Source organism: Saccopteryx leptura, chromosome 3 (genome assembly GCF_036850995.1).
Source record: "Saccopteryx leptura isolate mSacLep1 chromosome 3, mSacLep1_pri_phased_curated, whole genome shotgun sequence".
In the NCBI taxonomy this organism is placed as follows: Eukaryota; Metazoa; Chordata; class Mammalia; order Chiroptera; family Emballonuridae; genus Saccopteryx; species Saccopteryx leptura.
In genome coordinates, this window is record NC_089505.1 from 214,715,015 (window position 1) to 214,730,668 (window position 15,654).

At 40.1% G+C, this 15,654-nt stretch overlaps 1 protein-coding gene across 2 annotated transcripts in view; it reads left to right on the plus strand.

Moving 5' to 3' along the window:
• The window catches only part of TMEM182 (transmembrane protein 182), a 50,484-nt gene that overhangs the window by 20,199 nt on the left and 14,631 nt on the right, over positions 1 to 15,654 (plus strand). For both annotated transcript variants that reach the window (XM_066377512.1, XM_066377513.1), the window contains one exon: positions 6,983 to 7,120. In XM_066377512.1, the coding sequence (XP_066233609.1) occupies positions 6,983 to 7,120 (138 nt within the window). The remainder of the gene's footprint in view (positions 1 to 6,982; positions 7,121 to 15,654) is intronic.

A 15,654-nucleotide genomic window follows, 5' to 3' on the forward strand; every position in this document is an offset into this window, starting at 1 on the left:
TGTACAAGAGAAGCAACCATCTGTTTCTCTCCCTTTCCCTCTCCCTCTTCCCTTTCTCTTCCCTTCTCACAGCCACTGGCTCAATTGGTCCGAGTGTTGACCACAGATGGAGTTGCTGGCTGATCCCAGTCAGGGCGCATACGGGAGTCTGTATCTATCTCCTCTCTTCTCACTTAAAAAAATCACTTCCTCCAAAAAGCCTTTTGTAGTATGCCAGGATTGTGTTAAATACCCTTTCTCTATACTTGTGTAATGTATGATAGATGTTTCTTCTTGCACTTCACATAGTGGATAGTCATCTGGTTGTGTATTTACTTCTCTTCTATTAGACTGTTTGATGGTGTACATTGTACTTTTTCCATGTCATGTCACCTGTTAGTGCTCACCTAGCAGAATGTATGACACAGGTAGATTATTTTCAATCAACTGCCAATTTGAGCATCACTGGATGAAAGATTAGAATTCAACTTAATTGTTAATCATTCTTTTGTTGGGTATTTTGACCATGAATTAATTTCTGTTTTGAATGAGTTAGCTTCATTTTGCTCCATGACTATTAAATATTCTACCAACTATGGCTATCTACCTTGAGATTTCAGTGAGAACTGAATGATAAATTATTGATTATTCACTCATTTGCACTTTATTGAGCATCTATTACATGCCCGGCATAAAATTCTTTTGGGTTTAGACAGATGAATGAGATTGAGTCTTTACCTTAAGAAATTCAAGTCAAATCTGAGCAGGTGGTGGTGCAGTGAATAGACCGTTGGACTGGGATGTGCAGGACCCAGGTTCAAGAGGTCCACAGCTTGAGCACGGGTTCATCTGGTTTGAGCAAAGCTCACCAGCTGGATCTCAAGGTCGCTGACTTGAGCAAGGGGTTACTCGGTCTGCTCTAGCCTCACGGCCAAAGCACATATGAGAAAGCAATCAATGAACAACTAAGGTGCCACAACAAAAAATTGATGTTTCTCATCTCTCTCTCTCCCTGTCTGTCCCTATCTGTCCCTCTCTCTGATTGTCTCTCTGTCTCTGTCAAAAAAAAATTCAAGTCAAGAAGTGGAAGTAGCTATGTAAGGAAGGAAAGACAATACAGTGTGTTAGAACCAGTGGCTAACATGTGTTAGGAACACTGATTGAGTCTGAAGACCGGGTACTCTGCTCAGTGCTGCCCTGCATTAACTCTTTCGATCCTCTTGACACTATAAGATAGGTATTATTATCATATTTTAAGGAAGGTTAAAGTGAGGCATGGATAGCTAAGTAACTCACCAAAGTTCACATACCTGGTAAGAAGTATTCTAGCTCTTGAGTACATTTTCCTACTGATTCTACTCTCTGCTGCCTTTTGGTGGCAATGAGGAGGTAGCTGAACTATGTCCCTTCAAGGAGGAAAGTATACTTGATTGGACTTTGAAGCACAAGTAAGAAGGCTGTTTATTCCACTAGGGGAAACAGTACTGCAAAAAGGCTAGAAACAAGATGATAGCATTCCTCTTAGGACATCTCAGCATAATTTCAGCATTTCCGAAGGATGATGTAAAAGGAACGAGAGGGGATTAGATGGAGCAGTAAAAATGTATTTGAAAATCACAGCAAAACATAGACATTAATGGTATCTGAGACTGAGTACAGACAGCCCCGAGTTCAAATTTTGCCCTTGCCATTTACTGAGTGTTTAATATTTGGAATGGAACCTGTCTCTGCCTCATTTGTGAAATACATGTGAGGGGTTGCTGTATCAGGCAAAGAACAGAGTCCCTGTGAAGGCTGAAGTGCTACACAGGTACGGCACCTTCTCAATAAAATTGGGAACTCCGGGGAGACCCAAATGTGCAATGGTTCTTGACCTGGCTGCCCCTTGCACTCTCTCAGAGGGAATTAGCAGTATGGTTGTTGTGCCCACTCTCAGAGATTCCCACTCAGATGGCCTGGTTTGCAATCTTGGTTTGAGTGTGGTGTTAAAGCCCTCCAAGTGTCTCTGAGGTTGACAGAGGGAGCAGCCAGCAGTCCAGACCCTCGGAGGCAGCAAGAGTTATGGGGAGACCTAGCAGCTGGAGGTTAAATGCTAGGTGCTCACCATGCCCAATGGGTCTGGATCTGAATAGCTTTATAAACCCCTGTAAGGAAGGAAGTACTTTTTCCTCTGCCCTTTTAGATTCAAGTGCCTGGGGCCCTGAAGATTAGACTATAAAAAGACATATTAACGTAGAAAAATTTATTATTACTTGTACATCCGGAGGGCTTCATGGGAAAGTAAAGACTCAAGAAAGCAGATAGGCCTGAGGGTTTTTTTACATCTTTTTTAACAACAGAAACCCCACAAAAAAGCTATAAACGTGGAGATGTGACAGGACAAAGGGAAAAGAAGTTTGGTTTAATAGTGGTAAATTGTGAGAAGCTGACTAAGGAATATATAGGGAAAGTAATATATGATAAGGGTTATTTTAGTAAAGTTTGTTTATTTGCAGACCCAACTTGGTGTTCTGGATGGCTGTAAACTCCTCTGATAGAGGAAATTTATGACAGTCCTCGCTTCTCAGACGTTTCTGCTTTTGCTTAATTAAGGAAAACTCCTAGAAGGTTTCTTTCTTGATGTGTTGACTCTGATTTGTTATAATTATTTTTGTAGTGGATTAAAGAATTTCTTATGCTACAGTAGCATGTGTTGGATCGGCATATTCTGACCAACCTCATTTCACTCTAAGGACCTGTTTGCCTCACTGCTGTGGCCACGAGGGTGTGGCGGCTGTTGCTGCTGTCCAGCTACATCCCTGTGACAACCAGCAGGACAGCCGCCACCTCTTTTGCCTCTGGTACTGGGAGGACACCTGCCCAGCACTGGCGAGCCTCCCTTCCCAGCCTTCAAAATTATAAGGTGGAGCAAATGAGATAATGACCGTGCATTTCCTCCTACACCCAGAAAGCTCTACCGTCCTAAAGAAACCCCTCCTTCCCTGCTCCAGGGACTTTCCCAAGGTCACAGCCAGCAGGGAAAGTGAAGGCTCTGCCCGCTGCCCCAAGGCACCTCCTCTGTCTCAGTTACTGCTTTCACTGCCGGTGTTGATAGTAGGGGATAAATAAACGCTGTCCTGTTTCTCCATGTTATTTTCATCCCGAAAAATCAGCGGACTCTGCGGAACACGTGACCCGACTTGGCAGGTCCACGTCACGAGCTCAGACACGGACACACTGTACAGCCTTTCCTTCTGCTTTGGTTTGGCATGACCGTATTTTTAGACCTGCCCAGCTCTGCCAAGACAAGCACTGTATGGAGAGGCCTATATGAAGAGCATCTCTCATAAAGCTAAGGCAGTGTATGATCAGGTTCTCACTTGTGGTGAGGGTGCCGAGAGGGTGGTGAGTTTTATTTTGGCTTTATTTAGAACATTTTATAGCACTTCACACTGTATGTGCTTGAGGATGTGTTTAAACATAGAAATGACTCTATGAACTAGTTTTGTGAGGTGTCTGTGGCAAGGTAGCAAGTTTTGAAAAATGAATAACAGGTTTTTCTTTAAACCACAAATACAATATTTACATTTTATATACAAAAAATAATTTATCAAAAAACTATAAATTTGAAATTGTGATCATGTGGGTTGAATTTTTCCCCACTATACTCTCCGTGAAAGAGGGTTTATTGAATAATATTATGAAATTAAGAGATTTGTTCATATCTTAACAGAACAAACTGTTTGTTGTACAAATGAAAACCTACCAAGACAGTCTTTATTCTTGCTGAATTCACCAAAAGTTATTTCACCTCTCTCTGGACTGCTTAGCTACAGGCTCCAAGTGGATGTCGTAGTAACTACCTAACTCATTTTCCTTCATCTGTCCTTGTTCCTGCCAGTTCATTCTCTCTACAGGTGCAAGACTGATATTCTGATACAAGTGTGGCTATGATTGGTTTGGCTATAATTTCTGATTATTGACCTTCAAGATATCCAGAGGTCTTGAATGATAAGAGTGTGGCATAAAAGGCCTTGACTACCTTTTTAGGTTCCTCATTTTCTCTTCTCCTCATCTACCTGGGTAACAGTTGTGGGGAGCTACTGTTTTTCCCCCAACCATAGAACTCATTCCTCTGATTGAAATGACCTTCTTCCTTACTTCTGTCCAATTAAATACTAGGCGGACACTAAGATCCAGCTCTTGTCCCTCCTCTTCTGCCCTGAAGTAGTGGCCTCTGTGCAACAGCCATTGGGCTCCATGCTCCTCTCTTAGGGTTAGAGTGCTTTTGTGGTTTATAATTGCTTTTCCCTGGCTGGACTGAACTTATGAGAGCAAAAATGATGTCTTACTGTAGCAGTTTTTGGTGCCTGGCACCTAGAATGATATCAAGATACATTTGCTAAATTAAATGGCTTCTGGTGGTCAGCAATGTGCCCATTCACAAGCAAGCTAGCAGGGGCCTTTTCCAATATCCCTTGGAAGATACTCATTCTTCAAGTTCATTTGCTTTTTCCTCTGTCATATCCATTCTGCCAATGAGCTGGTCTAATGGATTTTTAATTTCAGATATTATAGTTTTCAACTCTAAAATTCAATTTAGTTCTTTTTTTTTTTTTTGTAGACTCTATTTCTCTGCTAAGAATTTCTGTTCATTTCAAGAGTGTTCACCTTAGTTTATGGAAAGTGGTTCTAAGAGCTGCTTTAAAGTCTGTTTACTAATTCACACATCTGAAACTTTGAGCTGACATCTATTGATTGCTTCTTCCTCTGAGGATTGGTCAGATTTTCATGACTACTAGTACATCAATTAATTTTGGATTGTATTTTGGACATTTTGAAGATTACACTGTCAGACTCTGCATACTGTTAAAATTATCTAGCAAATATTAATTTGTTGTTTGAACAGGTAATCAATCTGTATGATCTGTTCTTCTGTGATAGTAGTTCAATGGCAGTTCAATTTTCAGTAGATTCTATGCTATTTGGGTCTGTTGGAGTACACACCACTCAAGGTTTGCTCTGTTATTTAGGTGATTTTTTCAGCCCAAAACTGTAATTCAGTTCTTAAAGCTTTTGTTATACTTCTTTGGATATTTTCTCCTCGTGAGCAACTTGAGGAGTAACCTCATTACTTGTGTAGGTTAGAACTCAAAGTTAGAGATTCTCTTCTCCAGCTCTCTCTTGTCTATGGGATTTCCCCCACATTCTCTGGCTTCTAAGATCCACGCCTTACCCCAGTGTTTCTGTTAAGATGGTTTGGGCATTTTTCAGAGTTTTGCCTTTCTTTGTTGTGGCACAGTTCCATGCGATTATACTGCAGTGCAAAGCCACACAACAGGGGTCAAATTCTCCTACCCAAAAGACCAACTCATCATTTAGAATAATAAATGTCCACACCTCAACAGAGTTGGCAGCACAGGTCTACCTACTTTTAAAGTTAGCCTTGAGACAGGACTAAGAGAATAAAAAGGGAAAAGTAAACTCAGGGCTTTTCCCCATACATTGGCTTGGAGGGCTCTTTATCTTCTCTATGAGCAGAATGAGGCCTTAACTAAATCTTGTGTTTTGTTTTGTTTTTTTCCTACTTGCACCTTTTACAAAGTTTCCTACGTGGCTTGCCTTCAGGTCAAAACCAGGGGGAGAAAAAAAGGAAAAAACTCAGAAGTCTTTGTAGCTGAGTTGATCCTATTTAAAGAAAAAAAATGTTGAATTTATTGAGGGGACTTTGGTTAATAAAATTATACAGGTTTCAGTTGCATAATTCTATCATACATCATCTGTGTGTTGCACTGTGTGTTCACCACCCCAAGTCAACTCTCCCTCCACCACCATCTCCTTAATCCATTTGTTGTTATTGTTTACTTTCCTGAGTCCTCAGCTAGTTGTTGGGGATATTTGTCCAGTTTTGGTGTGATCAAGAAAGTGGCAGAATGGGCTCCTTACTCCCTGGGCTGCCTCTTGTTAATATTTTTACTCTTTGCACTTCCTATAGAAACTGTCAAGTGATAGAAAATGAAGTTACTGAAAATCAGCAGCATTGGTATGTGAGGTAAATGCTGCCCTTTTAGTCCTGTCTTCAAAATTGAGTTAATCACGCACAAATCCCAGTCTTCCTTCCCCATTCAACTGCAGTGACTCTTCAAATTCCCACCTTCTCATTCCTTTTTCTCTCAGATACCAAGAGTGACATACTTTTTCTTTGCTAAGTGGGCATGTTGAGAAAAAATATTCTTTGCTTTATTATAAAGTTTTTATATTTACATAAAAAGTATAATTTTAATTTGGTTCACTAAGCTTTCCCTTGTTTAAACCAAAAGAAATTTAGTTTAGTGTTTTAGCCTTTGGGAAATGATAAATTTGTTTAATATATTGGTAATTATACTGTTCAACATTGATCATTATTTGGTTACTATGAACATCACACTAAACCCACATCTGTTTATCACCAGTTGCATCTATTAATTTAAATAAGATATCACTTCTCATTCTGAATCTTTTAAATAACAAATATTAATAGAAAGCAATTAACCTTAGATATATCTAATTTAAAATCTCAGTCTGATTACAAACATTTCCTTTTTTACTTTGCTTGCCATTTTTATTATAAACATTATCTTTGCAGGAAGTAATTAACAATGTTTGTAAATGTAAACTTCTTTCATATCTTTTGCACATTTTATATGAAACATCTATATGTGACCCCATGGGTACTTACTCAAGAGAAATCTTTCTTTTAACACTGTAGTTGTTCCCACTTCTAAAATGGAATTCTGGTCAGAAAAACTGAACTCCCAAAGTATATTAAGCAAGTGCATGGTGCCAGTACTGAGCATGAACTGAAGTCATCTGGTAAGGTTTTCATTTAAAAATAAGGCAAGACCCATAGCCTGGGATTCCACTTGGCAGTGCTATGGATGAAATTGGAAAACTGAAGAGGAAAGAAACTCACTGTGTTACAATCTGTTGTGTTCACAATCTAAGTGTGTTTTTCTTTTCTTTTTTTTTACCCTCGGGTCTCCAGTTTACCGTGGCTTCTGGGTAGTCCTGATGCTCCTGGGAGTGGTTGCTGTGGTGACTGCGAGCTTTTTGATAATCTGTGCAGCCCCTTTTGCCAGCCATATTCTCTATAAAGCCGGAGGAAGCTCATATATTGCTGCAGGTATGTACAATGCTAAGGGTGTGCTTGCTAGCCATGGATATTTTCCTTATCATTATACTTTTTATTTATAGTTTCAGGTATCAAGCTTCTAGCAGTACAAATACAATTATATTCATGTATAATATTTTTTGAATGTTAATTATACTTCAGGCACTTTTCCAGGGACTATGAATTTTGCATGTGCTAACACACTTAATCACTACAACAGTTTTTGCTCATTGTATCCACATTATATGAAAGAGGACACTGGAGGGAAAATCTCTGCTCGGAGGGTCTTTTCACATCTCCTACTCTATTATTTTTCTGTATATGAAATAGGGTCATAAGATGTCTCTCTGTTACATCCCGTTATAGGTGAACTTTTCTGTGTGTTCTGAAAAGGATAGCCTTATGATAATGCTAAAAACTCTCATAATTTGTTTACCTATCGGTAAAAAACATTCTTCCTACATTTAGTTTCCGTAATTGTGGTTCACATGAATTATCTAAATACGTTCTATTTATTATAAAATCTAAAGTTATTTAAGCCAGTTTTCTAACTTGTATTTCTAAGTCTTACTAAAATGACCATAGTACAAATAAAAATTAACTGAACAGGCGAGTCTGGTGAATTTTAAGCCTTTCCATTTCATTGGGAAGTAAAGGCCAGAACACTAACTTGCTTGAAAACATAAGCCTAAGATTATTTGTAAAGATAACAATTATGAAAAATTAGACAAACTTTAGTGTGACTCAGACAAAATTTCACATGACTATGCTGTATTGTATCATCAGATCAGAAGGACAAAGCATTTCTGCATGGGATAGTAGTGGCAGCAAAGGGCAGGAACAGAACGAATAGCGTGGTCAACTTTATCACCACTGCAAACACAGCTCAAGATGTTGCCAGCATGAGTTAATGTTAATAAGTAGCTAGTTAACAAATAGTTTCTTTAAGCACACATTTTACATATTATTGTGCTTAATTCTACAGCAGAAATAAAAAGAATAATCAGATACAGATCCTCGGTTTAAGGAGCTAAAAAAAATGCTCTGAGAACAAGATTCCTGTTTAACTTATTTTGTCCTATGTCTTTTATTTTAACTCTTTTCTTCTCTGGGTTTTCAAAGGTTTTTATCAAGAGCCCAGATTTATACAGTTGAGCTCCTTTTTTTTTTTAAAAAAAAAAATGTGTTAAAATAACATTATAAAAATTAAGATATAATTCACATACTGCAAAATTCACCATTTTAAAGTGTATAGTACAGCTCTGGCCAGGTAGCTCAGTTGGTTGAAGCATCATCCCAACACACCAAGGTTGTGGGTTTGATCCCTGGTCAGGGTGCAAACAAGAATCAACCAATGAATGCATAAGTGAATGGAACAAGAAATCAGCGTTTCTCTCTCTTTCCCTTCTTCTCTTTCTAAAACCAATCAATCAAAAATAAAAAAGTTAAGTGTACAATGTAGTGTATTTGGTATTTTACAAAGTGGCTCAAATATCATCAGTATCTTATTCAGGGGTATTTTTTATCACCTCATCCTCTCCTCTGCTGCTCCCAATGCCCAGGAATCACTGGTCTACTTTTTGTCTATATAGATTTGCTATTTCTGAATATTTCATGTAAATGGATTCACAATATGTAGCCTTTTGTGATTAGTTTCTTTCACTTGGATCTCATAGTTTATTTTTAATTTTTATTTAGAAAATTAACAGGGTGACATTGATCAGTAAGAGTACATAGGTTTCAGGTAAACATTTCTATAGCATTTGAACTGTTGATTATGTTGTGTATCCATCTCCCAAAGTCAAATCATTTTTCATCACCTTATATTTGTCCCTCTGTGCACCCTTCCCTGCACCCTTCTCTTCCCCTCATCCCCTTCCCCCTGGGAACCATTTCACTTTTTATGTACGTCCATGAGTCTCAGTTTTATATTCCACCTATGTGTGAAATCATAGAGTTCTTAGCTTTTTCTGATTTACTTAGTTCATTCAGTATAATGTTCTCAAGATCTATCCATATTGTCACAAATGGCAGTATTTCCTCTTTTCTTATGGCTGAGTAGTATTCTATTGCATATATGTACCACATCTTCTTTTGTGTGTATGTGATGCACAGAGAGAGAGAGACGGAGAGATGGACAGATAGGGACAGACAGGAAGGGAGAGAGATGAGAAGCATCAATTCTTTGTTGTGGCACCTTAGTTGTTCATTGATTTCTTTCTTATATGTGCCTTGATGGGGGGGGGGGGGAGATACAGCAGAGCAAGTAATCCCTTGTTCAAGCCAGCTATCTTGGGTTCAAGCTGGTGAGTTTTGCTCAAACCAGATGAGCCCGCGCTCAAGCCAACAACCTTGGGGTTTTGAACTTGGGTCCTCTGCATCCCAGTCCTATGCTCTATCCACTGTGCTACCGCCTAGTTAGGCTACCACATTTTCTTTATCCAATACTCTATGGAGGGACACTGTGGTTGTTTTCATGTCTTGGCCACTGTGAATAATGCTGTGATGAACATAGGGGTGCATGTGTCTTTATGTACCAATCTAACCCCAAAACTTGGATCTCATAATTTATCATCTCTTTTCTTTAATTTTTAATTTCATAAGACCGAACTCCTCATGACTTAAAACTGAGCATGTTTTTTACTGTGTATTCTTTCTCCCCCAAACCATATTCTACATTCATTTTATTCAAAGGTATTTTATGCTGGTCTTCCCAGAAATAATAGCTCCCTGCTAAAATAAATAAATGTTTGTTTTTCCTCACTTCTTAATTTTGTTTTTAAATCTGTGTCAATAAAGGTAATGTGTAATATGAGTAGTTTAGCATTAACATATCATGAGCAGCACAATTGATTTAAACTCAGAAATATTTTGATCTTGAGTTTGGTCTTCAGGGATTGTGTGTGTGTGTGTGTGTGTGTGTGTGTGTGTGTGTGTGTGTTTATGTTTAGTGCCTTGGAAAAAATGTAATCATTTTATAATGTGTGAGCAATTAATATATCCAACTAGACATTTTAGGGTGTCACTTTATAAGGTATGTAAATGTTGAATCACTATATTTTACATCTGTAACTAATGTAATATTGTGTGCCAAATTATTATTATTTTTTTTTATTTATTTTTAATGGGGTGACATCAGTAAATCAAGATACATATATTCAAAGACAACATGTCCAGGTTATCTTAAAGTTCAATTATGTTGCATACCCATCACCCAAAGTCAGATTGACCTGTCACCCTCTATCTAGTTCTCTCTGTGCCCCTCCCCCTCCCCCTTCCCTCTCCCTCTCCTCCCTCCCCCCCGTAACCACCAAGGACATGGAAACAACCAAAAAGCCCATCAATTGATGACTGGATAAAGAAGATGTGGCACATATACACCATGGAATACTACTCAGCCAAATTATTTTAATAAAAATTTTTTAAAAAAAATTAAATTTGGACAAGAACCTTGTAGAATGATAAAGCATTTGATACATAGTCATCTGCCTGTGACAAGTGAATTTTTCTTTTTTCAGCGAATCTTTCATTGCATGTGGGTATGGGGCTGAGAACCTCCTTGTTCAACTCTTTATAGAAAAGACCCTGAGAGGTGAGAGGTGTCGAAGGTGTTCTGGGAGCCCATTCTGAAAGCCATCGGACTAGACAATTATGAAGACACTTTTCTTTAAAATTTGACTTAATTTCCTTTATGGCACAATTCTTTATTGCTTATTTAGGACTATTTGTTTCCCAGGAACAGAGAAGTATTGTGTTGAACAAGATAAAATATTACTGTTCATCTTATCAGTTCAGGCAGGAAAAATGATGTTCTCAGGAACAACTAAAGTTTACTGTCTAGTAGCAATTTCCACCATGAAACACAATCTTTTAAGCAATAATGGGGCCAAGAATTCATCCTTAAACTTGAATAATTGTTGACAGAAGACTTTTTAGAATCGTTCAATTCTCTATAATTAACATTCCCAGATAACATGAATAGGCAACTTATGTTTTTGAAGTTGAAGAAGGAAACTTAAATTTTATGCTACACAAAGGTGAGGAAAATAAGAAATAAACACTAGGTTTGTTGCTCAGCCAAGTTGTGTCTGTACCACATTTAATACAGAAACATGTGTATAGTTATTTACTGAGTTAAAATCATTTATAATGCTCTCTTTGGTCAGATTTTATATTTTAAAAATAAAGAGGCTTCATTCCATGAACCTAGTCTTCCAAAATTTCTTTGGTTTTTGACCTTATTCCATCATTTCTAACTGAGTTTCCCATGCTTCCCTGTGTTGACCGCTGTGCTCTCTAAGAGGCAGTTGGAATCAGGTACAGCTTGGGCCATGATTGCTGTGGCTCCTTTATCAACGCCACAAACAAGATTGGGCACTCCCTCTTTATTTAGACAGATGGCCTGAAGACAGGGAAAACCAAATTCCAAACGACCATTGATGAGTGTGCACACAGAGAACAACTCTTTGGCATCAGCAAACACATTGTTTTGGGGCATTCCGTGCATGGTTGGACATGCCGAGTTATTGCAGTTGCTGTAAGGGGTGGCGTCCATGGTATTCCTCTTGTTCTAGCAACAGCTCAGAACAAGGCTTGGACGGTGTGTGTGGCCACTCCCTGCACCTGGGCAGATACCTCCCAGGCAGGCTAGGCCATGTGTTCCTCAGGGAAGTTCAGTTCTGGACCAAGAGGGTGACAATTGTCAGGGCATTCCGACATATGCTAAATATGCCTTTCAGTCAGTCTCACCACACACCTCCACAATACCTAATCAATTGGTCAACTGTGTTTGCATTTGTAATGTTTTTAAATTCTGCATCTTCTGTATATTGTGTGTTCACTACCTCAAGTCAAGTATTTTTTCATCTCCATTTATTTCCCCTTTACCCTGAAATTTATTTTAATGTGGACTTCTGGATAACTCTCAGATACAAAGGGGGTGACTCTTATCTTCTCCTAACCCTGCGATATTGGAGGTGATAGGAAATATGCAGAAATAGAGTGGGTAGGCATGGCACTACAAAGAGAGGTATGTGGAGAAAATTATTATAAAGTTGAATATTTATAATGCCTTTGCAAAGAGACATCAATGTAGAAATTCCTATTTATCGGTAAGACTTCTAAGTGTACAAGACAGAATTATGACCTGATCTGGATGCTTGGGACACTGGCATTGGTGATAAGCCACAAACACTAGAAATTGTTATTTTATCAGCATATTAAGGTAGGAAGATTTTTGTCCCACAACTGAAATCACATTTTCCTGAATGGCAAACTGGAATTATATTTTTCTGCTGAATGTAGAGCTTGACAGAGTCTCATCTGGAAAGAGGTGCCTGAACTTGGGCTGAATCCCTTGCTAGCGCTTCAAGTTGGTGAGGCTGCCTAAACATCTTGTAAGTCAGGGAACACCGCAGCCCTTATTCCAGGCCCAAGGTGCATGAGTGGGAGGAAAGGAATCTGTGGTGAATCAGTCCTTTGGAATGCAGTGGAGGCAAAGTTGTGATTTGACTCAGGCCATCTGTGCCTGTAGGGTGTGTGCTCCTTGCCTGACAGCTGTTTCCCAAGCTATTGCGGGTCACCAGGGACATGATATGAGTGTGCGGGGTGAATTGTGTAAGTCCTTTCCATGTGGGACAAACAGCCTGAAACACATCCTTCCATGGCTACTGCTGCTTCCTTCTGGCCTGGAGGACAGTGCTTTGTAAATGTGTAAAGACATGAACCTTCATAAAAAAGTCATGTAGCAAAGGCGAGTGGCTCTGAAAGGCATATAAAGTTCTCATATCTCCAGCCCTGGCTGGTTGGCTCAGTGGTAGAGCATCGGCCTGGTGTGCAGGAGTCTCGGGTTTGATTCCCAGCCAGGGCACACATCTGCTTCTTCACCCCTCCCCCTCTCCTTCCTCTCTGTCTCTCTCTTCCCCTCCCGCAGCTAAGGCTCCATTGGAGCAAAGTTGGCCCGGGCGCTGAGGATGGCTCCATGGCCTCTGCCTCAGGTGCTAGAATGGCCCTGGTTGCAATAGGGCAATGCCCCAGATGGGCAGAGCATTGCCCAATGGTGGGCATGCCAGATGGATCCTGGTTGGATGCATGAGGGAGTCTGTCTGACTGCCTCCCCGTTTCCAACTTCAGAAAAATAAAATAAAAATAAAATATAATAAAATTCTCATATCTAACAGGTAATGCTGACTCAGAAGTCAATCAAATTTGTGGCTTGTTTTCCTTCCTTATTCAAAAGACTCATGGCCCCTGGCCGGTTGGCTCAGCAGTAGAGCGTCGGCCTGGTGGGTGGGGGACCTGGATTCGATTCCCGGCCAGGGCACATAGGAGAAGTGCCCATTTGCTTCTCCACCCTCCCCCTCCTTCCTCTCTGTCTCTCTCTTCCCCTCCCACAGCCAAGGCTCCATTGGAGCAAAGATGGCCCGGGCACTGGGGATGGCTCCTTGGCCTCTGCCCCAGGCGCTAGAGTGGCTCTGGTCGGGGCAGAGCAATGCCCCGGAGGGGCAGAGCATCGCCCCCTGGTGGGCAGAGCGTCACCCCTGGTGGGCGTGCTGGGTGGATCCCGGTCGGGCGCATGTGGGAGTCTGTCTGACTGTCTCTCCCCGTTTCCAGCTTCAGAAAAATACAAAAAACAAACAAACAAACAAACAAACAAACAAACAAAAAACCCCAAAAGATTCATGAAATTTGTAGCAGCTCATCAGTAAACCGCATTTATTTCTGCACGAGATAAGACAGAAAGGATGGATGCATTCCAAAAGAGACCACTCCTCACCCCGTCCCCCTGCTATAGAGAAATACATCTTTCAGACCTTCATCTTCCTCTTGCCGAGAATGAGCACATGGCTCACAGGAGGTGCTCCAGGTCATGCCTAGCTCCTCACATCTCCCTCCAGATAATACAGAACATCTAGCAGTGGGAGCCAGGGAAAAGTGTGCACAGGAAACACAGGCCCAGAGCAGGAAGGGGTTAGGAAAGAACTGCTGATGGAGAGGCAGGGGTTCTAAACTTACACACAACTCCCTGCTTGCACCTGCTGTCTCCCTGTTGATATAGTGAAAGACCCTGGCCATAAACAGCCACTTACCCGTTTGGAAAAGGACAACAGGCCAAGATGACCAGTAGCATTTTTGCCAGAATGGCTTTTCTAAAACTTCTGTGTCTTTCTTTGTGTGCAGGAAGTAGGTTTTCCTGAGAACATCACAAGCATAATTTCCCAGTATGGAGCAGAACATTTCCCCAAAGTCCAGGACTGAATATTTTATTCAAAGCTCTAGCTTGTTAGAGATGGGAAATGGAAAGAAAAGAGTGATTAGTAAAAAACTATGGGTAGTTATATATCAGCAGATATACTTCTTGTAGCAGAACTAGTGTCTCCGATTTTGTGAGCTGTAGAATAGTGGCTTGGATGTCCCTTTTGCTCAAGCAAGAGGCCTTGAAATATACTAGGTCTGCTCTCTAAGCAGGACTAAGGGAGTAAGCCACTATTGTGTTTCTAAACTGCCTGCCTTGCACCCTTACTTTGTGCCTTCACTGTCATATTTGGGAATTTGTTTTGGAAAATTATTGTTTTGCATGCTGTTCAATTATTATGTAGGAAGGCCTTCCTTCAGCTTTTGATGTGGGATCTTAATATCCCTCACCTGAAATTTAAGTGTAGAATAAGTCGACCTTGGTTAATATTAAATAGGAAGAAACTGTAAAGAGTTTTTATTCACAGATATATTTTAAAGCAATATAGCTCACCAAAATTAGGGGATATTTCAAAATGCATATGAAGCAATAAAATATTCCCTAATTTTTCTTAATCAGATACATCTTTGTAAGTTTATTTTTCCTCATAATGCTTATCAGTTGAAATGTGTTAGACTCAGGCCTATTTTGACTTGGTTTTGACTGGGGCACCAATATGGCAAAGGCATGATGCTAAAATGAGGAGATAGGACTCAGAGGAATAATGAAAAGAGGGCACTTCAACTCTGTTCTTTGAGTCTCCAGCATCCCAGCTAGATGAAGGCTTTAAAAGGGAGGGAGAGTTTGAAGAAAGAATGAGGAGACCCAGAGCAATTTCTCTGGAGAGAGCTGCTGCCTGCTTCCAAGTCTCCACCCCGCCTGGGCTTGGCTCATGTGTCATTGCTGAAGGTGTTCTGGAGTTACTGTCTAGCTCCTGCCTTGATAGATCTAGCGAGTGAGAAGCCAGCTCAGTAACAGCTCTGGTGGAACTTCTCTGGAAAAACTTGAACTTCCTCTTGAATGCTCCCTACTACTCTCTCTTGAAAAAATGTATCTGTGCTGTTCTTTTGAGAACTATAGTGACAGGCCTGGCAAATGAATGCTTTTTACTCAAGTGCCATTTTATTATGGAGTTTTCAGGTGTGTCGGGTCACAAATTCTTCCTGACCTATGAATGGGATCTCTGGTTTGGGATTAGGTCTGTCACAGTAGAAAGGCAGAATAAGTTTCTATTTACTTAATTTTCCTTTTCCAAAGTATGTGTATCATTAATAGCTATTGATTGCATTTCTTTGTAAATAATCTATTTCAT